Source organism: Mus musculus, chromosome 17, assembly GCF_000001635.26.
Source record: "Mus musculus strain C57BL/6J chromosome 17, GRCm38.p6 C57BL/6J".
In the NCBI taxonomy this organism is placed as follows: domain Eukaryota; kingdom Metazoa; phylum Chordata; class Mammalia; order Rodentia; family Muridae; genus Mus; species Mus musculus.
Window position 1 is genome coordinate 34,497,619 of NC_000083.6, and position 26,000 is coordinate 34,523,618.

Consider the following 26,000-nt stretch of genomic DNA (forward strand, 5'->3'; position numbering starts at 1 on the left):
ACCTACACTTTATGGAATGCTAAAAGATGATACAAAAAAGACAACACAACTTTATTGAATCCATTTTAAGCATCAGGAGCTGCTCATGTCTGCACACAACAGAGTTAGGTCAACTCCTGTCACATCTCCAAACAGAGATGGTGTCATGAGCTTAGATCTAGCTCCAGTAACTACTAAGATGAGGGGAAGGTATGTCTTCCTGAAACACGTAGTTTCTGCCAAAATCCCTGCCCTGTGTGCAGCCCAGCCCAAACCCAGCACCCAGATCACAGATTAAGCAGGAACCTGCCAGGGACTTTGGACTCCAGGTGCCTGGATGTAAACAAACCTTATCTCCTCCAGAGTCCCCAGCCTATGGCTTCCAAAGGGGATGACAGGTGAAGGCAATGACCAGGAGCAGGTCAGAAAGCCTTAGAAGACGCTGAGAAGACCTGGATGGGATGTGCATTGTGTCTTCACACGGGGCATCAAAGTCAAGCCAGCTGTAGTGACGATAGGAATTAATAAAGAAGCCAGAGATGATTGCTTGTATAAAAACATGACCTTGGGGCCGGGCAGTGGCAGCACATGCCTTTACCCAGCTGTCCAGAGGCAGAGGCAGGCGGATTTCTGAGTTCGAAGACAGCCTGGTCTACAGAGTGAGTTCAAGAACAGCCAGGGCTACACAAAGAAACCCTGTCACAAAAAAAAAAAAAAAAAAAAAAAAAAAAAAAAACAACTACAAAAACAAAACAAAACAAAGCAAAACAAAACAAAACAAAAAGACCTAAACTGTGTACACTAATCATATCAATAACCCAAACCGTAATGATCCTAACCATAACCATAACCTGAACCCAAAGAACTCTACCCCTAACGCTAACCCTAACACAAATCCTAACAACCCTAACACCAACCATCACCATAACCCTAAAACTAACCATAACCCTCACCCTAACCCTAACACTAACTCTAACCCTAACAACACTAACCTTAACCATAACTGTAAACAGAAACATAACTTCTCAGAAGGTAGAGGCAGGAGGATCAGGAACTCAAGCTGTCCTTAGCTACATAGTGAGTTCAAGGTCAGCCTGAGCTATGTGAACCCTGTCTCAAACTCTGGATCCTGAGTGATACAGCACACATCTTTAATACCAGCAATGGTGGAACACAGGATCTCTGTCTGTTTTAGCCCAGCCTGGTCTATGCATCCAGTCCAGGCCACCTCTGTAGTGAACTCCTCACTCAAAAAGAAAAAAGAAAAAGGGAAATGAAAGAAGGAAAGGAAGAGAAAGAAAGAAAGAGAGAGAGAGAGAGAGAGAGAGAGAGAGAAAGAAAGAAAGAAAGAAAGAAAGAAAGAAAGAAAGAAAGAAAGAAAGAAAAGAGGGGGAGAGAGAGAGAGAGAAAGGAAGGAAGGAAGGAAGGAAGTGAGAGAGAGAGGAAGGAAGGAAGGAAGGAAGGAAGGAAAGAAGGAAGGAAGGAAGGGAGAGAGAGAGAGGAAGGAAGGAAGGAAGGAAGGAAGGAAGGGAGGGAGGGAGGGAGGGAGGGAGGGAGGAAAGAAAGAAAGAAAGAAAGAAAGAAAGAAAGAAAGAAAGAAAGAAAGAAAGAAAGAAAGAAAGGGGAGGGAGGGAGAGAGAGACAGAGACAGAGGGAGAGAGAGACAGAGAGGGGGGGGGGAATATCAACAGCAGAACAAGAGGTGACATCATGATTACATAGATAAAAAGCATTAGGCACCAAGCCTGACAACCTGAGTTTGATCGTGGACCCACATGAGGGTGAGAAAAGACCTGATCACCATCCTGTGACCTTCACAAGTGAGCCATGACAGGGCACACTGGTTCCCACTTGACTGTATTCACATATGTGCCCACCCTATACACCCAATAACAGATGAAGGATCCTTTTCAGAGATTCACTTTTGTTCAGTGTGGAAGCATGTTTGGCCTGAATGTCCTTATGTGCATCTCATGTGTGCCTGGTGCTCACAGAGTCAGTAGGGGGTGTTAGGAGCAGGTGAAGTGGAACTGCCGGTATGTGTGCACAGTTCTGTGGGTGCTGGGAAAGGAACCAGGGTCCACTACAAGAGCAGCAAGCACAGGCTGGAGAGATGGCTCAGCAGTTAAGAGCACTGACTGCTCTTCCAAATGTCCTGAGTTCAATTTCCAGCAACCACATGGTGACTCACAACCATCTGTAATAGGATCTGATACCCTCTTCTGGTGTGTCTAAACACAGCTACAGTGTACTCCTATAAATATAATAAATAAATCTTTTAAAAAAGAAAAAAGATAAGAAAGAAAGATAGAACATTAAGCACTATGATCCACTAAGACCTCTCTCCAGCCCCATAAAGAATTTTTTGCATTGAGACCAATAAAAGGCTTCCCTCAAGTGCTCTTTTTCGGGTGACTTTTGACCACTATCACTTGTAGCATAAAGAGGAGACAATGAATATGGTACCTGGGTAACTCTGGCAAACTGGTATCAGATGTGATTCTTGGTAGTCAATTTGAGGACATATGGAATTAAGTAACACACAAAGATGGAGGGCACACCTGGAGAAGTTTTGCTCAGTTTCAAGTAGAACAATCTGTAGAGTGGGGATTTTGCTACCCAGCTTTAAGCTCTGTATGGACTGCACTACCAGCCCCACCCAGGTTTCCTCAGCTCTGCAGATGAAACACACACACACACACACATGCACACACTAGCTTATTGTCAGCCTGCCTTATTGACTCAATTGCTGGGTACTTCTAATGCTTCCTTGGCTTCACTCCCAGCTCAACCCCTAAATCTGCCCTCACCTTCAGTTGCTCAGTTACCTTCTCCTTGTTCAGCCCCCTAAATCTGCCCTCAGCTTAATTATGTTTCTAATATCTCACCTGCTACCCCAGGTCCAATTGGGGAAGCAGCCAATGGCCATTCTTCTTGAGATCTCACATGGCTACTGGCTACTCCACAACAAATCCCCCATGCATGACAAATCTTTTGTTCTCCCCTGGCTCTGTTAGCCTCCCTGCAAGAAAACTGGAAGTCCCTCCTCTTCAGCCAAGCTCATTGGCCACTAGCTAGCATATATACATATGCTATACATATATATAGATATACATATATATATATATATATATATATATATATATATATATATATATAGAGAGAGAGAGAGAGAGAGAGAGAGAGAGAGAGAGAGAGAGATTTTATTTCCTTTATTAAGAAACTTAAGTCTTGGGTACATCAAAACCAATTTCTGGGATGGAGGAAAAACAAAACCCACAATAGAAAAAAAAAAGTTATCATCTAGGCCATGCCAGAACACAGAGAATATATTCTTATAATTAAAATTTTCTAGGTGCTTCATAATTGACCGTCTGATACAAAATGACCTTTTGAATTTGCAACTTGGTTCTTGGTGTGGAGGTCCACAGACAAACTAGGACATCTTCAGACCTTACTTAGCTGGATGTGATAAGGGGTTATTTGGCTTTTAACTCTTTTTTTCTTATCTAAGAGGTAGCAGGAGCAACAGTGCCCACCTCTGGGCAGCTTCTTTCTTGACATGATGAGCCTGTAGGACTGCCACAGCTTCTTCATCCACCTTAGAACGGAGAGACTCAGGGGACTCCAGCATGTGCAGCAGCTCAGAGTTGTCCATTTCCAGCAGCATCCCGGTGATTTTCCCAGTCAGGTTTGAATGCATTGTTTGGATAAGTGGGAACAGATGCTCCCCCAGCATCTGCTTCTGCTCCTGGGGGGAGAGGGATACAGCCAGCATGGAGGCAGTCAGGGGTTACTGACCCTAGACATGTACTACAGGCTGGGAGGCCTACAGGGGCTGGATGGTAGGGTGCGGGCTGACTAGCTGGCATCTTTATTGATAGATCAAGAGCCAGTTGGGAAACAGGACCTTCAGAGTTCACACGCAGATTCCCCATCATAGAATCAGAACCACCCCCTGCATCTCACCTTTTCTGTCCAAATGAAAAACCTCTTCTCTCAGAAATAAATGGAACAAAACCATAATAATCATGTAAATTACAGAGTATTAGATGTGACAATTAACATCTAGTCCATCATGTTCATCAATTAGATGAAGTACTCTACCATCATTCCTAACTTAAAAACTTACAATTCTATCCCGGAATTATGTTTAGACCTGAAACATCATCTGGAAACCATGTCTTCCATTCTATACCCTCTCTCTGAACACTAAACATCTTGAGTTTGATTATGAGACTATAACTAGTCTTCAACACCGTCGGAAATCCGAGTACGAATTAAGTATTACCTGAGTGTATAGGAAGCAACAAACATAGCTACCCAAACTTATAAACAACTATACAGACAGCTGACTACCTGCACAATCCATAATTTCTTATAATATTAGATCATCTGTCTTCAGCCTTCTGGCCCAGGACCATCTGGCAGACCTTTCGTGAAGGAGGAAATATGAAGGACCAGCTGACCCTGTATTGGCAGAGCTTAGTAGTCAATTATCCCACTTCTGTTGGTCCTTTTAAACAGTACATTGTCTGTAGATGATATGAGCAATTTCTGTCCTGTGGCTACCTTGCCACAATAAGCAGCCTCACCTGAAGATAAAGATGTCCAGTTCTTCTTTGAAGGGAGATGGGGAAAGCTGTCCGAAGCATGGTCAAAAGATCCTTAATAATGGAATAACATTAAATATCACATTCTGTGGATTGTTGGTGTTTTTGAAGTCTATCTAATAAAGTACCTTTGAACTGTTAAACCTTATCTACTCTTAGCCATTTCTATTAAGGTATACTGAAAACACTTTATTATAATTAAATCATAATGTAACAAACCATGAGTGTATTATCTGTCCTTAACTTGTGTTACTTAATCACCTTAAACTGTCTGTAAAGCAGCTATTAGAAGGACTGGCTCTAAGCCTCAGTATTCTTAAAACTTAAACTGTATCAATATATGAATTCTGCACCAATGTAAAAAATTATAACTTCAATTTGTAGCAACTATAAAAACTTCTATCAATTAAGATTATGTATATACAACGTTTTCTCTAAGAATAAAATTAGTAATCCATCCTGTTGAAAATTAAGATCATTTTCAAATTATCTATAATTTATAAAATACCCATTACCAGACACCCAACCCCAAGGGATCAGGATGACGACTCTCCACAACTTCCTTCTGCTGAAAACGGTGATGAGAAATCCTCTAAAGGGATGGGGAGGAGTTGGAAAATTAGAAGACTGGTTAGACTTAAGAAAGCTAGCTTTAGCATCTGCTGTGCAGTCTCTGCATATTTGGAAGTTTCAGAGCTTGACTGATTTCTGACTGGTTCTTTCCATCTGAAAGGTGGAATGAGGAGAGATGACCGAGAATCAGGAGCAATCCTAAAGCTGTTCTCTTTTTCTTTTTTTATATAATTTAATTTAATTCATTTATTTGTCCTTAAATTACATTTTTATTATTTAAACAGTTTTTGAATTTAAATATATTTTGACCATATTTTTCTCCTACCCCAAGTCCTTTCAGGCCCTTCCCCACACCCACTCAATGTTAAGTTCTTTCTGAAAAAATAAACAAACAAACAAAAAACCAATACAATAAAACCCCAAAACGAAGAAAACAAAATAAAACACCACCAAAAAATAAAAATAAAAACAAATGATCAAGCAAAACCCATCAAATTGTAATCAATTGGAAGCACAAACAGACAAAAAGATGTGGAGCTCATTCTGCATTGGAAGACTACTCCTGAGTATGCGGCCTGCCTTGGAGGGGTTGATACACCCTGTGTCACACTATTTGAGAAAGCCCCTCAATTACCCCTTGCTTTTAGCCTTCTCTACCCATATCCCTCCAACAAGCCCTTCTCCCCTCTACTGCCTGACTTGATCCTCCCACTCCAGCTGCCTCCATCCATAATCTTTCTTTTTTTTTTTCTCTTATAAAAGAAAACATTTCATTGGAGCTGGCATACAATTCAGAGGTTTAGTCCTTTGTCATCATGGTAGGAAGCATGGGGGCACACAGGCAGACATGGTGCTGGAGAAGGAGCTGAGAGTTCTGCATCTTGATCAGCAGGCAGCAGAGACTGTGTGCCACACTGGGTGTAGCTTGAGCACAGGAGACCTCAAAGCCCATCCCCACAGTGACACACTTCTTCCAATAATGCCACATCTACTTGAACAAGGCCACACCTCTTAACAGTGCCAATCCCTATGGGCCAAGCATTCTTTTTTTTTGTTTATCATCCTGTTTGTTTATTAGATATTTTCTTTATTTACATTTCAAATATTGCCCCCTTCCCTGGTTTGCCCTCCAAAAACTCCCATTCCTTCCTTCCTCCTCCTTCTCACCAAGCCACCCACTCCTGCTTCCTGGCCCTGACATTCCCTTACACTGGGGCATAGAGCCTTAAAGCTGTTTTTGAAGCAAGTCTCTGGACAGCAACAGGAAGCAGGGCACTGGAACAGCAGGTCAGTTGAGCATCCCAGCAGATGAATCTTGTCAGAGCTGTGCATTCTGCAATATATGAATCACACAACCAAAATTTTAGTAGCATTAAGATATTCATATGGATTGCGTAGAGTGCACAGATGAGTTAAGGATGAATTTTGTTCCTTGTTTGAGCAGGTGAAAGACAGCTTTTTTATGAGTAATTTTCTCAATAACCAATTGTAATAAGTCTTCATTCATGTCATGTGAACAATGACATGAATGTTCTGTCCTGCTTGGTTTTCTTGATCTTAAATAGGTTTCAAGGGGTCTCCCCTATCACATCTGATCTATACTCTTACTCTGGAAGGGGTCCAAGCCTATTCTCCTTTCGTGAACACAAATGTGGAGTCTTTCTTTCAAAATAGCCTGCCCTTGCTGGAATTCATTGAACAGTAAGCTTGGTCTCTCTCCCAGAGAATTATAATATAAACGCCAAACTCATAGACATACTCACTTTGATGAATAAAACATTTTTTATATACATAGGGTTTCTCTGAGGAGACAAGGCTGTACTAGAACCCACTCTTTAGACAAGTTTGGCCTCAAACTTAAAGATCCAGCTGACTCTAGGGATTTAAGGCAGAAGCCACCACTGCCCAGTCAAGATCCACTTTCATTTCTTAAGTTGAATTTATTTATTTATTTATTCATTCATTCATTTATTCATCTATTTATTTACTTTACATATTGACCAAAGTTTAAACACCTGCCTATACCCCCAGTTCTTCACAACCCACTAACCATCCCTCCCCGCCATACCTTCTCCTCCTACCTTTCTCTTCAGAAGAGTGGAGGCCATCCATGGGAATCAACATACCTTATTATATCAAACTGCATTAAGACTCCTTTTCCTATTGAGGCTATAACAGGAGACCAGTAGGAAGTATGGTCCCAAAAGTAGACAAGAGTCAGAGACAGTTCATGTGCCTGCTGTTCAGAGTCCCACATGAAAACCAAGCTACTCAACTGTTACATATGACAGAGGGTCAGGAAAGGCGGGCATGGTGGTGCTTGCCTTTAATCCCTGCACTCGGGAGGCAGAGGCAGGCGGATTTCTGAGTTCGAGGCCAGCCAGGGCTATACAGAGAAATCGTGTCTCGAAAAAACAAACAAAAAAAAAAAAAAAAAAGGGAAATGACAGAGGGTCAGCCCTGTGTTTGCTCCCTGGTTGGTGATTGGATCTCTGTGAGACACTATGGGCCCATGTTAGTTGATTAAGTTGGTTTTCTTGTGGTGTCCTTGACCCTTCTGGCTCCTACAATCCTTCCACTCAGTCATCTGCAGGATTCTCGAGGCTCAGCCTAATATTGAACTGTGAGTCTCTGCATCTGTTTCCAGCACTTGCTGGGTGAAACCTCTCTGATGAAGGTTTTGCTGGGCTCTTTTCCACAAGTATAACAGAGTATCATTAATAGTGCCATCAATAATACATGGGTGGGCTCCTCTTATGACTTGTGTCTCAAGCTGTACCAGTCATTGGTTGGCTCATGCCAACAAGCCCATACCCACAGTGACACACCTATTCCAACCAGGTCACACCTATTCCAACAAGGCCACACCTCCAGATGGTGCCACTCCCTGGTCCAAGAATCCCAGCCCCACGCCTTTCCACACCTCCACCTCACCCTCTATTCTTCCTTCATTCTGCAGTCCCCTCCCTCACAGCTACCCACAATGCAGCAGGGAAGCAGGGAAACCTTGGTCAGCCTGAGATCTGAATTAGGAGGCAGTGATGTCCACATGAGGTGATGCTGGGGTCAGATGTTGGCCTTACCTTTCTCCATACAGCCGTGAAACCAACTTTTCCAAAACACCATTTTTTTAACTTTAAAATGGTCACTAGAATTATGAAATAAAATAATTATTTTGTAACAGCCAGTTGAATTTCTCTATACCACTACAAATACACTTTCATGTCCACTTATATTTTATCACAACAGTTCAGTTCTGTCTTGTTGGACCCAAGACAGGCAGCTGTGATAGTTTGTATTTGCTTGGCCCAGGGAGAGACATTATTTGGGGGGTGTGGCCTTGTTGAAGTAGGTATGTCACTGTGGGTATGAGCTTTAATACCCTCACCCAAGCTGCCTGAAACCAGTCTTCCACTAGCAGCCTTCAGATGAAGATGTAGAACTCTCTGCTCCTCCTGCCCCATGCCTGCCTGGATACAGCCATGTTCCTGCCTTGATGGTAATTGACTGAATCTCTGAACCTGTAAGTAGCCCCAATTAAATGGTGTCCTTTATAAGACTTGCCTTGATCATGGTGTCTGTTCACAGCAGTAAAACCCTAACTAATTCATAAGTCATACAGACTATACAAATAAGAGAATACCACTATGTTCCTATAAAACTTTATTAATAGATACAGAAAATTGAGATTCTCACAATTTTTACTCACCACAAAGTACTATTTGATATTTTAAATGAAATATAAGCATTTAATATAAAATTACATTAAATAGAAATATTCACAGGGCACACAAAAACAGTTTAATCCAATTTGAGTCATAGTTGATTTTTCAATTCTCACTGGGAGAAAAAAAATATTGATAAATTCTGAATATATTAAATGAAAAATTATTTAAGTTGCTAAAGCTGTCTATTTTGCCTGTTCTTGTTTTGTTTTACAGACTGAGGATTGCACCCAGGATTCCAGAATGATAGAGCTGAAACCCAGTACCTAGAGCAGCAGGAAGCTGAGAGCTTAGGCCTCAAGCACAAGCAGGAACAGAGAGAGCAGGCTGGAAGTGATGCCATGCTTTGAAGCATCAAATCCCACCCCAGTGACACACTTCATTAAGGACATGTGTCCCAAACCTACCCCAACACTACAACCAACTGGAGACCAACAATCCAAACACTTCTATGTATGAGGGATGTTTTTATTCAAACCATGACACTTATCTACAAAGAGAGTTCCACACCAGCCTGGATTATCTGAGATCTTCTCTTTAAAAGATAGATAGATAGATAGATAGATAGATAGATAGATAGATAATAGACAGCTACACAATGAAAAGTTAAAATACATGAGGCCAACCTTTATAAAATATGATTTAATTTTTGTAGTTATATGTGTAATTCTGTAAGAGAGAGAGGCTCACATATAAAAATCAAAGAATTTATGTAAGAATCAAAGACAGATCTGATATGATGATAATGCAGGTTCAAAGAGATGGATGGACAGACAGGTCATTGTCCACTGAGAAGGTCCACTTGGAGGACCTATCTAGGATCCAGCAATCTCATCACCATAACAAATGTAGAAGTCAGGAAGTCATGTGTCACACATCTCTTGCCCCATACTCACCACAACACTGGTCATAAGAGCCAAGACATAGAATAGACCCTAGGTGCCCATGGCCAGATGAACAAATTAAACAATGTCCACTCAGACCTTGGTCTGTTTCATGCCAAATGGCAAAAACAAACAAACAAACAAAAAGAAACTATTAAAATTATATTTACCACCAGGAGGAAAATGCCTTCCCAGAGCTCAAAGCAGCCTGTTTTACACCAGCTGACACAAAGCATGACCTCACTGCCACCACAGCCACAGCCACAGCCACAGCCACAGCCACAGTCTCAGAGTCAGACTGAAGAGCAGGGGGTCAAGGCTCCAGGCCCTTCCAGGACCCATGGGGGCTTTGGCCTGTGGCTTCTACACTACTACAAGGATTCACACTGACAACTTAGGCAGTGGTCCAGACTATGGGAACAGAGAGTTCCTGGCATGCTGGAGGAATGGAGAGTCTTCCCCTGGGATAGAGTCCACAACACAAGAGCCTGGAACCAGGCCCCCCCCTGCAGGACTCAGAGACTCCTCCAAAGGAAGCAAAACTAACTTCTTCCCATTCTTCCCCCTCCTCCCCTTCCTCCCCTTCTACTTCTTTTCCTTCCTCTCCTTCCCTCTTCTCCCTCACTACTCTCAGACGCACATTCCATGGAGTTGATAATCATTGAAACATTTCCACTCCTAAGCCTGAAGTATGGAAAAAGAGTCCCAGAGAAGGAAGCCTTAGGGAAGGAGAACATGTGGGACATGTCACTCATGTTATAGAAGGAGATGTCACCTTCAGTGTAGTCCACAAACACCCCCACACTCTTCGGAGCTTGCCTGACAGATAATGAAGTCCTCCCAGAGTCAATATAGGCCCAATGTCCCTTACTAGACTGCCCCACAGTCCAAAACCCCTTACGAGGAGTCTCAAAATAAAAGTTTTTCCTGACCACACCTTCCCTACAGACACCCAGAATCCATTTGCTGCCTTCTATGTTTGTTAGCTTCACCTCCCAGTAATATCTTCCAGAAGAGATGCCTCTGATGCCTAACACACAGGAGAGGTCCTCCAAGCACCTAGTGAAATCCTTCCGGGTCACAGTCAGCCTATCCTGGGAGATGGCAAGGTTGGTGTGGGCAGAGGCTGGATCCAGAGTGAAAGTCCCTGTAGAGAGAGTTACCAATCACAAGTGGTCCTGTCCAGTACCCAGAAAAGGCTACAGCTGCCTCCACATCCATCTCAAAACCTCTTAGGTTTCTTCTAGGGGTTTAAGTTCCTCACATAAGAGCCTTGTGGCTCAAACCCAGGTCTTGCAAGCAGAAGGAGGAAAGAAAACCCAACCTAGAGGTAACAAGATAGCAAGGCACTTGAGAAGGAGACCAGCTTAGTAACTGTCACCTCTGCCATCCACACCACTAAAGCCATCAATATCTGAGTCACCACAGAGAAGAGGAGAGACCAGAGCCATGGGAAGCACAGGAGGAGTGTCCCTAAGGAACACAGAGTCACTCACAGGCCTGGAATTGTTCCTTGCGCCAATCTACAAGAGAAATACAGATCATGTGAGGGATTTCAGAGACTATACCCATCTGGTGGTCAGAAAATGTCTTCAGAAACACGGACTTTCTGGGGTTCTGAAGTGGAAGTAGTGGGGAGTTGTGGTGACAATATGCTTGTCACACACACAGAAGGCAAGAGATATACACATAAACACACACACATACACAGAGAAAGAGAGATACAATACACATGACAACACACATATATACACACATGAATACACACATAAACTGAGACAGACATACACACAGACATAAAACACACACATAAACACACGCAGAAGGAAGGTGAGATACACATAAAAACACACATATCCACATACATACATACACACTCACATAAACAAAGGGACCTAAAAGGCACACAGATACACATAAAAACACACATACACATAAACATCTGCTGTAGACCTCCAATAAGGACTTGAAGAGTGAGGCCTAACACCCATCCCTACTAAAGGCAGAGAAGCATCCTCTCACTGTGCCTTGTCAGGTCCCAGACACAAGCATCCTGGAAGCTACACATCCTTTAATCAGAACTTTTCCAAGAATGGGAGGGAGGGATGGAGATGAAGCAGGAGGCCTGTGAGTTTGAGAGCAACCTAAGCTGAATGAGTAATTAGAAAGAAGCCTGAGCCACATGGGAAGACCCTGTCTGAGAAAGCAGCAGCATGGGTGGTGCTCTACAGTACAGGGCCTGGAAAGCTGAGTGCTTGATTTTACAGAAAAACAAGCAAACAAAAGTCCAAGACCACTTGGAGCTCTTGCAGAAGACATGGCTTCAGTTCCCAGCACTCTCATGGATGCTCATGACCATCTGTAACTGCAGTTCTGGGAGACTTACACACTCCCCTGAACATGAAGGGCACTAGGCATACAGGTGGCACACAGACACACATTCATGAAAAACACTCATTCACAGTATAAATAAACAGATGGATGGATGGATGGATGGATGGATGGATGGATGGATGGATGGATCGATCGATCGATCGATCGATCGATCGATAAATAGAAAGATAGATGGATGGATGGATAGAGGGATGGATAGATAGATAGATAGATAGATAGATAGATAGATAGATAGACAGGTAGGTAAAAGAGAGATAATGCCTATGAGCAATTCTAACTCGCATGTGGGTTTCCCTAATACAACCATCACAGGAAGTTGAACGTGGTTTCAAGTGGATCATTCATACCTCAGCAAGACCCTAAACATCCTGGAGGCACTGGTCCCCAAAATGAGAGCTCAAGGTCTAAACGCCCAATCCCTAAGTACCTGTGGTCTCAGAAGAAAGAACCAACAGGGACCAAATGTCAAGCAGAGAGGAGACGGAGACTGTGTGTGTTTGTGCATGCGCATAGAAAAAGAGACAGAGAAAAGGGTGAGAGAGAGTATTTGAGAGAAAGAAGGAGAGAGAAAGGGAGGGGTAGGTGGAGAAAGAGGGAGAGTGTGTGTGTGAGAGAGACAGACAGACAGAGACAGACAGACAGACAGACAGACAGACAGACAGACAGACAGACAGACAGAGAACACCAATAGACCAAAGGTCAATAAAGAAAAGGAACCCATAACTGAGACAAAAGCACAGAAACCCCAACTTTAAGGAGGACACAGAGACAAAGATGATCTTAGGGAGACCTGATTCCCAAACCTCCTAGGCTGACTTCTGGAATCTTCTGTAAGCAGCACTTCTGATTCACAAGGACATCATGGCCTCCTCCACAGTCTCTGCAAGCAGCTGAACTCCCCACTAACCCTGCACCTACAAGCTGTTTACTGATCAAGATGGCTGCAGACTGGGCCATGCTTACTCTGACAGTAGACAAACCCAGAATGTATTCTGTGAGTCTCAAGAGGAATCACTGCAGTCTTCTATGGAGGCTGCTGCAGTGACAGGGACAACAGAACGTTTAACTCATCCTGGGGCAGAAGGAATAGAAACTGAGAGAGAAGAGGATGACAGAAGCTGAAGAAAGAGATCTCAGGGAAACACAACAACCACGGTTGCACACACTCCTGCTGGGGAGATGAACAAATGTCTAGTCACACCGACAGCATGCCAAGGGCAGACCAAAGGGAAGACTCCACCCCAGTACAGTTTGTGGAAACAATGACCTCAATTAGAGTTCCTCACAAAAATGCCAGCTATGTATGAGCAACCACAACAATTGAGGGAAAAAAATCTCTCTGACCGATAGCCAATAATGTCTGCAGAATCACTTGGGGAAGGACATGATCAGAAGACCTTCCTCAAGCCGCCATTAACAGTGTATAAATCACAGAGAGGGTGACTGAGAGGACATGACAAGTAATGGTGCTTGTGCTGAGCGAGACTAAGCATGACTTCTACAGGCTGCCCTCTGATGTCTACACTCATGCCAACATGCACACAACAATACAAGGAGACAGACAGACAGACAGACAGACACGGACAGAGACAGAGACAGGGAGGCAAAGAAAGAATCTTGGGAAGAGAAAAGGAAACCTTTGTGGCTCTTGTCTCCTAATGGGCCCTGTCCTGTGCAGGTCTCCATTGGGTAGTCACAGCTCAAGAGGATGACAACTACTTCCTACTACTGGCTTTTATGTCATCTTGACACAAGACAGGGTCATCTGGGAACAAGGAACCTGAATATGGAAAATGCTTCCATAGCAACAGCCTGTAGGCAAGTCTGTGGGACATTTTCTTGACTGATGATTGATGTGGGAGGACCCAGCCCATGTGGGCACTGTCATTCCTTGGCAGGTGGTTGTAGGATATAGGAGAAAAGAAACTGAGCAAATCACTGGAAGCAATCTGCCAAGCAGCATCCTGCACGGCCTTTGATGCAGCTCCTGCATCCAGGTTCTTATCTATTTGAATTCCTGCTCTAACTTGCTGTGAACAGGGACTGGGAGTGTGAGTCAAGTAAACACTTTCCTCCTTGAGGAAATTCTTGGGTCTTAAGTTTCATCCCAGCAGGAGAAATTCTAGCTGAGACAGTGCTCTGCCCAGAAGGGGGCAGTCTATAGGAGTCACATACCTGCATACAGCTGGGCCTTCCTCCAGGCTGAAAATGAACACACTCTGGTGAGAACCCAATCAGAATAGCCCCACTCAAAGCTGACCTTCCTCCATCCATTCTAAAAGTGAGGCTTTGCCTAGGAGGAAAGAGGAGCTGGCCTCTACAAGATGCAGAGGCACCAGAGTATTAAGGGAAATTCCCAGAACTGCAGATGAAAAAGATGGCATTGTAGGGTAAGTTCCCCCCACTACCCACTGATCTGTATGGCTTTTTTGAAATCATTTTTTAAAATGTGTTTATTTTACATGTATGAGTGTTCTTTTTGTATGTACACCTGCATACCAGAAGAGGACATCAGATCCCATTACAGATGGTTGTGAGCCACCATGTGATTGCTGGAACTTGAACTCAGGCCCTCTGGATGTTCACACAGTGCCAGTGCTATTAACCACTTAGCCATATCTCCAGCCCTTCTGTGTGGCTTTGGCTGAAAAAAGCTGCATCTACTTCAAAAAGGAAAATAATAATAGGAGTAGTAATCACACTACAATTGGATAATTATTCAGCTTCACTGTTAACAAACCAAGCATCAGCTCTTTTCTTAGAAGGTGTATTTGGAGGTGTGCTGAAGAATAGAATGTGTATAATAAGTGTGGATATGAAGTGAATTCGTGAGAGAAGCACCCAGTGTACCTCAACTGAAACAACTCCAAAGCCAGGTACACTTATACCAGGAGCACGAACATTCCCATCTCCTTCCCACTGAGGGAAGCAACCCAAGTCTCTACCCATCACCTTGATCAACACCTTCAGATGCTAAGGGAGCAGAGCCCTGGAAGATGACTGAGGAACGGGTGCAGGTCATACTCCTGCATCTGTGACCTCTTTTGCTGGTTAGATGTTGTCAATTTTCAAAAGCTAAAGTCATCTGACAGGAAGGAGCTTCAACTGAGAAAATGGCTCCTATAGACTAGCTGAAGGCAAGGCAGCAGGGTTTTCTTGACGGGTTGATGAAGAAGGGGCCTGCCCACTGTGGACGGTTCCACACCTACACAGGTGGTCCAGGAGTGGGCCATCAAGACAATTGAGAAAGCCATTGGGAGCAAACAGGGAAGCAGCCTTCCTCTGTGGTCTCTGCTTCAGTTCCTGATCTAGGTCCCTACTCTAGGTCCCTACCTTGAGTTTCTGCCCTGGTTTTCCCCATTAATATATTGCGATTTGAAAATGTGTACAACAAATAAACCATTCCCTCCCCAAAATGCATTAGTTTCATACAGCAATAGAAACCTAACTAAAACACTTTCTTTGCAGAAATGTTAACACTGCAGTCTGATCCCAGGTGCAGACAGAAGTCAAGAGCAACTGGACCCTAAGGGAGCCAGCTCCTTGATGCAGCTCCTGCATCCAGGTTCTTATCTGTTTGAATTCCTGCCCTAACTTGCTGTGAACAGGGACTGGGAGTGTGAGTCAAGTAAACACTTTCCTATATAAAATAAAGTGTAAGGAAGTGGTTGGATTACCACCCAGGGCAGAGGACAAATCCAAGAGTTCTGAGCAGAGATCAGAAGGATCCTAAACACCAGGCTTCTACCTTCCAGTAAATTCCATTTCTGTCCCCAAAAGAGTACACACTCTGCCTAGAATCAAGGAAAATGACACACATGGAACCATGGGACACTGGGGAAGTCACTCACCTGCCCTGTAAGCTGCCTTCCTTTGAGCTGAAAAGCAACACACAGGAGTCAAGAGAGCTACTGGAATCCTAAGGGGATCAAAGGGCTCAGGAGGAAAAGCAGGACTCACCAAGCTCCACCATGAGTGCATCTGAAAAACAGGGAGCAGAGGGAGTCTGTACACTTGAGAGGAAGAAAGGAATCACAGTTTGGGTTCCTGATTCTCTGAACTACAGGCCACCTGACCTAAAGGACTCCAGTTGTCCTCTCTGGATTTTGTTTTCCACCTACTCTGATCCCAGAACACTGGACCCTCCTCGGGACTCTGAACCTGTCCTTCACTGCTATGGTGACTTACCAATAGTCCTCACAGTATCCTCCTCTGCCTTATTATCCTCCACACGTTGAAGATTCCCCGTTAGCTCCTGCACGATCAGCCTTGCAGAACGTTCCCTTCTGAAAAGATAGCTTGTCCCTAAGACTAGAAGTCCCATCATGGTCAGGGTCACAAAAAATGCTGGCTTCCAGGGAGAGACCTTGGGAAAGAAGGGCTCTGTCGCCCAGGCAGAGAGACAGTAATGGGTGAACCTGAGGAGAAACAGTCCAGCACACTCCAGGAAAACCACCACAACCCGGGCTCTGAAGGAGTGAGGGACAGCACTCACCTGGGAGGAACATGGCCATGGCTTTCTCCTGACCCAAGATGGGATTGAAGGTGGAGCAGGTGACGTTCCTCACAGAGCTGTCTCTCACCACCAGCGAGGTCTCCGTTCTGAACAGTCCTTGAGCATCTTCACTGTGGATCTCCAAGGATGCTGTGAGTTTCTCTCCTCTGGAGTCTTTCCAATGCACCTGAGGCTCTGGGTACCACCCTGAAGTAATGCACACAACACATACTCCACCGTCTTCTGGACCTTTGATGTACACTTCAGGGACAGAGCCCATTGCTGCAGAACAGATGTGAACACCCTAGAAGCCACTTTAAGTTGAGGGACCCCAGGAGCAACTATGTGACTCATGGGACCCCTTCACAGGACAGATGGGAATTGAAGGGGAAAGGCATTCCTGCATTGGGACTATGTTGAGCCCCAATTGCCTGACAGGAAAGATGGGAGAGCACACTGTGGGGAACTGACCACTCCTGTGTCAACCACAAGATCCTGAGGGACCTGAAGGAAGTTGAACACGGGAGCCTGAGGTGGGAACCAGCACTCCATCTGTCCAATACCCTGACCCTCCTGACAGGCCCACACCCAGCTCTCCTCTCAGGGAAGACAGACCTTAAGCATCCTTCCTTCCTCCCCTCCATCACTTGCCTTTAGTATTGACCGCCATTTCTCACTGACTGCTCACTAACACTCAGTGACTTTTCTGCTGACCCCTCTAAACTATACATTCCAACTGCTGGTATTTTCATAACACTGACAGGATCCCTAACCCACAGAACTAGACACAGAACATTTTAGGGGATCCACCTATAGAATTTGACTTGAATCATCCATGTAGGAATTCACTACCTATTTTTCATCTCATCTCAAAATGAGTAGAGATAAAAATGAGAGATGAGAGCACCCCTGTGAGGCCAGCACTGCACAGCAAGCTAAAGGACAGTCTGGCAAACATGAGAACTTCTCTCAAAACAGAAGAAAATAAGGGGCTGAGAGACATGAACCCTCAGTTTCCTCCCACACACAGGTCACCTAAAGTTTTTAGAACAGGGATCAGTTAACCAACCTGCCACCTTCAGTTCCAAGATGGCCTCTTCATAGAACACTCCCTGTTTGAAGTGGCAGATGTATATCCCACTATCTGGTGCCTGGACATTTAGGATCCTCACAGCAGCTGTGCCTTGATGGAACTGCTCCTTCACCAGAGAGGTGCGCTGTGAATACTCAGGCAACTGCTCTCTTTTCTGTTCCTCTTGGTCCCGATAGACAAGTACTGCTGCTGAGAATCTGCTGCGGAACCACCTCAACTCCTCCATGTTCTCCACATTCATGGCTGGAATCACGGAGCAGGGAAGGATGGCTTCCCCACCTGGTGCAGCCACAATGGGGTCTGAAGGACCAAAGACCTGGAACTCCTCTGTGGACACAGATGTAGCAATGAGAGGCTGGAGAGACACAGGAGGATGCAGAGAACAAACTCTGAAACTAATATACAAGTTACCTTTGGACCTAGCAGTGCACCCCATAAGTGATGTAAAACAAAACACAAAAATCTCTTCTGCCTGTGTCCCTGAAAACAGACCCTTCCATGAGGAATCCTTTGTGTATTTTTTCTCCAGTTTGCATTTCCCTGGTCACCAGATGCATTTCAGGGAACTGAATCTTCACTGAGAGCTCTAGCCTCAGTATGTTTGGCTGGGTTCAAGATCATAAATTTAACCCAGCGGTGGTGGCACACGCCTTTAATCCCAGCACTTGAGAGGCAGAGGCAGTCAGATTTCTGAGTATGAGGCCAGCCTGGTCTACAAAGTGAGTGCCAGGACAGCTAGGGCTACACAGAGAAACCCTGTCTCGAAAAAACAACAACAACAACAACAAAAAAGTCATAACTTTATAAAGATCACTACGGATGCTCACACAATTGTTTATATGGCCACACCTGGGTTGACTCGGGTGTCACTGACTGGTCGAGTACAAGACCCAGGGAAGTTCCAACACCCAATCCTAAATCCCATTATCAGCCAAACACTTTGTCCTCTGAATAATTTGAATATTAAAAGATAGAGCTGAGGCTAAAGAGATGGCTGAGCAATCAATATACAAGAGATTCCTCTAGAGGATGCAGGTTCAATTCCCAGCACCCACAGGATAGTTCATGACTACCTGAAACTCCCTTCTGGATTCTGAGGCCATCAGGAATACAGGTGTTTGTTACACGGACATACATTCAGGGAAAATGCCCATACACATGAAATAAAGTATATAGAGCCAAAGGATACTTCTCTGAAAAAGCCACCTGATTCCAGGTGCCCGATAACTTCTTGATAAAGAAGGAAGATCGTCTGCCTCACTCTGGGAACCCTTGGCCCTCTAAAATGGAGGACTTTGACACAGGCACTGTGGCCCCAGGAGTTCCTTATCACTCTATACTGTTCCATTTGTATCTAGCACACTGCTGCCACTGGACAGACCAGGACACCTGTCTGCTGTCACCCAACCCCACCTCTATGACCCTAACATGGAGTCAAATCCTGTCCCTGCTCTGCTCAAGGCTCAGTCCTGACTCTGCTTTTCCCTCCAGGGATCATCAAGCCCCCAGGGCTGCTCCCAACTCAGTTCTCCCCAGTACAGCTCCTGCCTCTCTCTCCCTGAGTAATTCTGCTGCAGCCAGCACTGGCCTCCAGAGCTCCTCACACCCCAGGCACACTGTCAGTCCCAGGCTATCCCAACTATGCTCCCCAGGTAGGGTCTGCCTATGGAGCTCCAGCTGGCCAAGGACTCATGATATTCATGTCAGCCTATCAAAGGCTGATGCAGGCATTCTTCTCTGATATTTTTATTACTCACACACTGTAAATGGAAAGCTGGAAAAAATTCTGGAGACCAGATTTATGTGGGTCTCTTGCACATCTGACCTACAGAGAACCTGGCAGCTCAAACCCACTGTAGGGAGACATGGGAAGACAGACCAGGACAGACTCACTTGTGGTCACCCAGCTAAGCAGCTGTATAAGGACGAACAGGCAGGAGACATGGAAGAGCAGAGATGGCTTGCGGTGATTTTCCATGTCCAGCAGAACTGAAGAGAAAAACAGGAGAGGCAGATCAATAACCTGGGGAGGAGTTAAGAGGCCAAATCCACCCAGATCTTGGACCCCTCCTCAGAGACAGCATTGCTCAGGGCAGGAGATCAGCCCACAGGACCAAAACACATCCATGCTCACAGGGTGAAGGCTCCATACTACCCAACACTGACAAACAGCCAGGCTCTGGCTCCTCTCAGACCTTCAGAAGACTGGGCAGCTAGGGACACGCAAGTCACTTCGAGGAAGCTATTCCTTTCCTTCCCACCTCAGCCCCAGCTCAGGGGCAGCCAAGCTCTATCCAGAATTATAGGCCCTTCCTTTCTCAGAGTTTTGAGGAGAACCCAGTGTAGACACGATGACTCCAACTCCCCGTTATACACAAACTGCCTGTGACCCTTAGACATCGAGCCAATGACTCTCCCTTGGGAATACCTTGGACTCTTTATTCTATGGCTCCACAACTGTGGCCAGCCCCTTACCGGGATCTTCAGAGACACAGAGGTCTCCAAGAAGGCTGACAGGCCCATCACAAATCCCTGTCCTGGCTTTTGGTTTTGGAGATTGTCTACGCTTCTGTCCCAGACCAGCCCCGCCACAGTTCCAGGTTACACCCAGACTCGGCAGGTGCCACACACACATGTCCCACAGCACAGCTGTATCCTCATAGTCTCTGTGATAATGACCAAGCTTAGTATACACAAAATTGAAAGGAATAAGAGAGAGACCAGAGCATGCAGGGCCAGAGAGAGCAGGCCAGAGCAGGCAAGCTGACTGGGGCACTTGAGTGTTGAGGAGGGAAAGACTCAGGGCAGGCTTGAGCTAGCAGGCCAGATAGAGTGGGGAGAAAATGAGCTGCCTCCAGGCTCAGACACCAGGGAGGTGACCTGCTGAAACTCACTGAGCATAATCTCCTCTCTGCTTCTTCTACAGGCCCAAGCTGTCTTCAGTGCCCACCTACCTGCTTCTCTTTGCCCCCAGCTTTGAAAGGCTGTGACTTCATCAGGAGCAGCTCAGGGCCAAGGGGACCCAGCAGACGCCAAATCCTCCTCTCACACCTCATCCCCTCTCCAAGGGGGCTCTCACAGCTCTAAGCTCTGCTCGCCTCAGTGCCAGCCTTAGGTTGCCTCAGGTCCAGGATCATGGTTTCTAGGGCAGCAGACAAGAAGTGCACCCTGACTCAAGTTGTCACAGCCTCTCCAGAGACCACGATGACTACAGAGACAGCAGCTGTGGAGACAGGGCAGGCACAGTGTCCACCATCATGAGGACAACAGAGACAGCAGCAGAGAAGATGGCAGGAACAGGAACAGAGTCACTGCCTATTCAAGCAGTGCCCTTTGAGCCAACAAAGCAATTAGAGTTTCAGCCACAGAAACTGAAAGCTACAGTAATGTGACCTGGGCGTATGTTCCTTCTGAATGTGATGTTCTGTCAGGAAGAGGTGAAGGTTCACCTCACCACCCCAACCACGCCCCTACTCCCACCACTAGACACCCTGTCCAATGGAGGGACTTCTCAGACCTACACTTTATAGAATGTTAAAAGATGATCCAAAAAAAGACAACACAACTTTATTGAATCCATTTTAAGCATCAGGAGCAGCTCATGTCTGCACACAACAGAGTTATATCAACTCATGTCACATCTCCAAACAGAGATGGTGTCATGAGCTTAGATCTAGCTCCAGTAACTACTAAGATGAGGGGAAGGTATATTTTCCTGAAACATGGAGTTTCTACCACAATCCCTGCCCCATCCCCAGCACAGACCAAAACCAGCACCCAGATCACAGACTCAGCAGGAACCTGCAAGTGACCTTGGACTCCATGTGCCTGGATGATAACAAACCTTATCTCCTCCTGAGTCCCAGCCTATGCCTCCCAAAGGGGATGACAGGCAAAGGCAATGACCAGGAGGTCAGAGAGCCTTAGAAGACGCTGAAGAAACCTGTATAAGATGTGCATTGTGTCTTCTCACAGGGCATCAAAGTCACAGCCAGCTGCATTGACAATAGATGTTACTAAAGAAGCCAGAGATGATTCCTCTTATAAAAACATGACCTTGACTGTGTACACTAATTATATCAATAACCCAAAACCTAATGATCCTAACCATAATCATAACTCGAACCCAAAGAACTCTACCCCTAACGCTAACCCTAACACGAATCCTTTAAATCCTAACACTAACCATCACCATAACCCTAAAACTAACCATAACCCTCACCCTAACCATAGCAACACTAACCATAACCATAACCATAACTTCTCAGAAGGTAGAAGCAGGAGGATCAGGAACTCAAGCCGTCCTTAGCTACATAGTGAGTTCAAGGTCAGCCTGAGCTATATGAACCCTGTCTCAAACTCTGAATCCTGAGAAACACAGCACACATCTTTAATAACAGCAATGGTGGAACCGAGGATCTCTGTTTTAGTCAGCTTGGTCTATGCATCCAGTTCCAGGCCACCTCTCTAGTGAGCTCTTTACTCAAAAAGAAAAAAGAAAAAGGGAAATGAAAGAAAGGGAGGAAGGAAAGAAGGAAGGAAGGAAGGAAGGAAGGAAGGAAGGAAGGAAGGAATGGAAGAAAGAAGAAAAGAAAGAGGGAAACATCAGCAGCAAACCAAATGGCGACATCATGATTAAGTACATAAAGACATTAGCCAGCAAGCCTGACAACCTGAGTTTGATCGTGGACCCACATGAGGATGAGAACAGACCTGACCACCATCCTGTAAACTCCACGTGTGAGCCAAGACAGGGCACACTGGTTCCCACTTGACTGTACTCACACATGTGCCCACCCTATACACCCAATAACAGATGAAGGATCCTCTTCAGAAATTCACTATTGTTCAATGTTTGGTCTCCATGTCCTTATGTGCATCTCATGTGTGCCTGGTGCTCACAGACTCAATAGGAGGTTAGGAGCAGGTGAAGTAGAAATATGGGTACTTGTGCACAGTTATGTGGGTGCTGGGAAAGGAACCAGGGTCCACTGAAAGAGCAGCAAGCACAGGCTGGAGAGATGGCTCAGAGGTTAAGAGCACTGACTGCTCTTCCAAATGTCCTGAGTTCAATTTCCAGAAACCACATGGTGGCTTACAACCATCTGTAATAGGATCTGATACCCTCTTCTGGTGTGTATAAACACAGTTACAGTATACTCGTGTAAATATAGTAAATAAATCTTTTAAAAAAGAAAAAGAAAGAAAGATAGAAAACCAAGCACTATGACCCACTAAGAGCTCTCTCCAGCCCCATAAGGAATTTTTTGCATTGAAATCAGTAAAAGGCTTCACTCAAGTGCTCTTTTGCTGATGACTTTTGATCACTATGACTTTCAGCATAAAGAGGCAACAATGAATATGGTACGTGGGTAACTCTGGCAAACTGGTATCAGATGTGATTCTTGGTAGTCAATTTGAGGACATATGGAATTAAGTAACAGGCAAAAATGGAGCACACCTCTGGAGGAGTTTTGCTCAGTTTGAAGTAGAACAATCTGTAGAGTGGGGATTTTGCTACCCAGCTTTAAGCTCTGTGTGGACTGCACTACCAGGCCCACCCAGGTTTCCTCAGCTCTGCAGATGAAACACACACACACACACACACACACACACACACACACACACACACACACACACACTAGCTTATTGTCAGCCTGCCTTATTGACTCAATTGCCTGGTACTTCTAATACTTCCTTGGCTTCACTCCCAGCTCAGCCCCTAAATCTGCCCTCACCTTCAGTTGCTCAGTTACCTTCTCCTTGTTCAGCCCCCTAAATCTGCCCTCAGCTTAATTATGTTTCTAATATCTCACCTGCTACCCCAGGTCCAATTGGAGAAGTGGCCAATGGCCATTCTTCTTGAGATCTCACATGACTGATGGCTCCTCCACAACCTACCCCCCATGCAATGCAAATCTTTTGTCTTGTCCTGCCTCTGTTAGCCTCCCTGCAAGAAAACTGGAAGCCCTGCCTCTTCAGCCAAGCTCACTGGCCATTAGCTAGCATCATTTTTAATATATATATATATATATATATATAGAGAGAGAGAGAGAGAGAGAGAGAGATTATTTCCTTTATTGAGAAACTTAAGTCTTGGGTACATCAAAACCAATCTTTGGGATGGGGAGACAAACAGAACCCACAATAGAAACAAAAAAGTTATCAACTGGGACATGACAGAACCCAGAGAATATATTCTTATAATTGAAATTTTCTAGGTGCTTCATAATTGACCTTCTGAAACAAAATGACTTATTGAATTTGCAACTTGGTTCTTGGTGTGGAGGTCCACAGACAAACTAGGACATCTTCAGACCTTAGCTGGATGCCATGAGGGGTTATTTGGCTTTCGACTCTTTTTTTTCTTGTGTAAGAGGTATCAGCAGCAACAGTGCCCACCTCTGGGCAGCTTCTTTCTTGGCATGATGAGCCTGCAGGACTGCCACAGCTTCTTCATCCACCTTAGAACAGAGAGACGCAGGGGACTCCAGCATGTGCAGCAGCTCAGAGTTGTCCATTTCCAGCAGCTTTTAGAAGGACTGGCTCTAAGCCTCAGTATTCTTAAAACTTAAACTATCAACATATAAATTCTGCACCAATGTAAGAAATTATAACTTCAATTTGTAGCAACTATAAAAACTTCTATCAATTAAGATGATAGATATACAATTTTTAAGAATAAAATTAGTAATCCATCCCATCTATTTCCTTCCTATTGAAAATTAAGATCATTTTCAAATTATCTATAATTTATAAAATAACCAGAACCAGACACCCAACCTCATGGAATCAGGATGACAACTCTCCACAACTTCCTCCTGCTGAAAACGGTGACAAGAAATTCTCTAAAGGGCTGGGGAGGGGTTGGGAAATTAGAAAGACTGGTTAGACTTGAGAAAGCTAGCTTTAGCTTCTGTTGTGCAGTCTCTGCATATTGGAAAGTTTCAGAGCTTGACTGATTTCTGACTGGTTCTTTCCGTCTGAAAGGTTTGAGGAGAGATGACCGAGAATCAGGAGCAATCCTAAAGCTGTTCTCTTTTTCTTTTCTCTAAAGGGCTGGGGAGGGGTTGGTTCCTTTGTGATTGGGTTACCTCACTCAGGATGATGCCCTCCAGGTCCACCCATTTGGCTAGAAATTTCATAAATTCATTCTTTTTAATAGCTGAGTAGTACTCCATTGTGTAGATGTACCACATTTTCTGTATCCATTCCTCTGTTGAGGGGCATCTGGATTCTTTCCAGCTTCTGGCTATTATAAATAAGGCTGCTATGAACATAGTGGAACATGTGTCCTTCTTACCCATTGGGGCATCTTCTGGATATATGCCCAGGAGAGGTATTGCTGGATCCTCCGGTAGTACTATGTCCAATTTTCTGAGGAACCGCCAGACTGATTTCCAGAGTGGTTGTACAAGCCTGCAATCCCACCAACAATGGAGGAGTGTTCCTCTTTCTCCACATCCACGCCAGCATCTGCTGTCACCAGAATTTTTGATCTTAGCCATTCTGACTGGTGTGAGGTGGAATCTCAGGGTTGTTTTGATTTGCATTTCCCTGATGATTAAGGATGTTGAACATTTTTTCAGGTGCTTCTCTGCCATTCGGTATTCCTCAGGTGAGAATTCTTTGTTCAGTTCTGAGCCCCATTTTTTAATGGGGTTATTTGATTTTCTGAAGTTCACCTTCTTGAGTTCTTTATATATGTTGGATATTAGTCCCCTATCTGATTTAGGATAGGTAAAGATCCTTTCCCAATCTGTTGGTGGTCTTTTAGTCTTATTGACGGTGTCTTTTGCCTTGCAGAAACTTTGGAGTTTCATTAGATCCCATTTGTCAATTCTCGATCTTACAGCACAAGCCATTGCTGTTCTGTTCAGGAATTTTTCCCCTGTGCCCATATCTTCAAGGCTTTTTCCCACTTTCTCCTCTATAAGTTTCAGTGTCTCTGGTTTTATGTGAAGTTCCTTGATCCACTTAGATTTGACCTTAGTACAAGGAGATAAGTATGGATCGATTCGCATTCTTCTACATGATAACAACCAGTTGTGCCAGCACCAATTGTTGAAAATGCTGTCTTTCTTCCACTGGATGGTTTTAGCTCCCTTGTCAAAGATCAAGTGACCATAGGTGTGTGGGTTAATTTCTGAGTCTTCAATTCTATTCCATTGGTCTACTTGTCTGTCTCTATACCAGTACCATGCAGTTTTTATCACAATTGCTCTGTAGTAAAGCTTTAGGTCA

General features: G+C 44.7%; 1 protein-coding gene and 1 long non-coding RNA gene across 4 annotated transcripts; both read right to left on the minus strand.

Annotated features, from left to right (window-relative positions):
* Positions 1-187: 187 nt before the first annotated feature.
* Positions 188-6,636, minus strand: Gm15331. 2 transcript variants are annotated; one of them, XR_001782249.1, is made up of 4 exons: positions 6,375-6,636; positions 5,108-5,184; positions 3,519-4,646; positions 188-482 (listed from the first exon to the last, which is right to left on the minus strand). It is a non-coding gene; the product is annotated as a predicted gene 15331 (long non-coding RNA). The 2 variants fall into 2 exon arrangements; XR_876766.1 differs by lacking the exon at positions 188-482 and having other exon boundaries at positions 3,177-4,646.
* Positions 6,637-10,251: 3,615 nt separating this feature from the next.
* Btnl6 (butyrophilin-like 6) lies at positions 10,252-21,158 on the minus strand. Of its 2 annotated transcripts, XM_030249938.1 has the most exons (10): positions 20,711-21,158; positions 19,650-19,745; positions 17,733-18,083; positions 16,664-16,945; positions 16,357-16,551; positions 16,129-16,149; positions 16,020-16,046; positions 14,344-14,370; positions 11,271-11,297; positions 10,252-10,921 (listed from the first exon to the last, which is right to left on the minus strand). In XM_030249938.1, the coding sequence occupies exons 2-10, from the start codon at positions 19,732-19,734 to the stop codon at positions 10,317-10,319; spliced, it is 1,620 nt and encodes a 539-aa protein (XP_030105798.1). In that variant the 5' UTR covers positions 19,735-19,745; positions 20,711-21,158; the 3' UTR covers positions 10,252-10,316. The 2 variants fall into 2 exon arrangements, with proteins under 2 accessions (XP_030105798.1, NP_109672.1); NM_030747.1 differs by lacking the exon at positions 20,711-21,158 and having other exon boundaries at positions 10,317-10,921; positions 19,650-19,734.
* Between the last annotated feature and the right edge of the window lie 4,842 nt (positions 21,159-26,000).

Coding starts and splice junctions, on each gene's coding strand:
- Btnl6 (XM_030249938.1), bottom strand. CDS start 19,734: ATGGAAAATCACCGCAAGCCATCTCTGCTCTTCCATGTCTCCTGCCTG. Junction 16,150..16,356: donor GGATACTGTGAGGACTATTG/GTAAGTCACCAT, acceptor CCTGTTTTTCAG/ATGCACTCATGGTGGAGCTT. Junction 14,371..16,019: donor GAAGGCAGCTTACAGGGCAG/GTGAGTGACTTC, acceptor GTTCATTTTCAG/CCTGGAGGAAGGCCCAGCTG.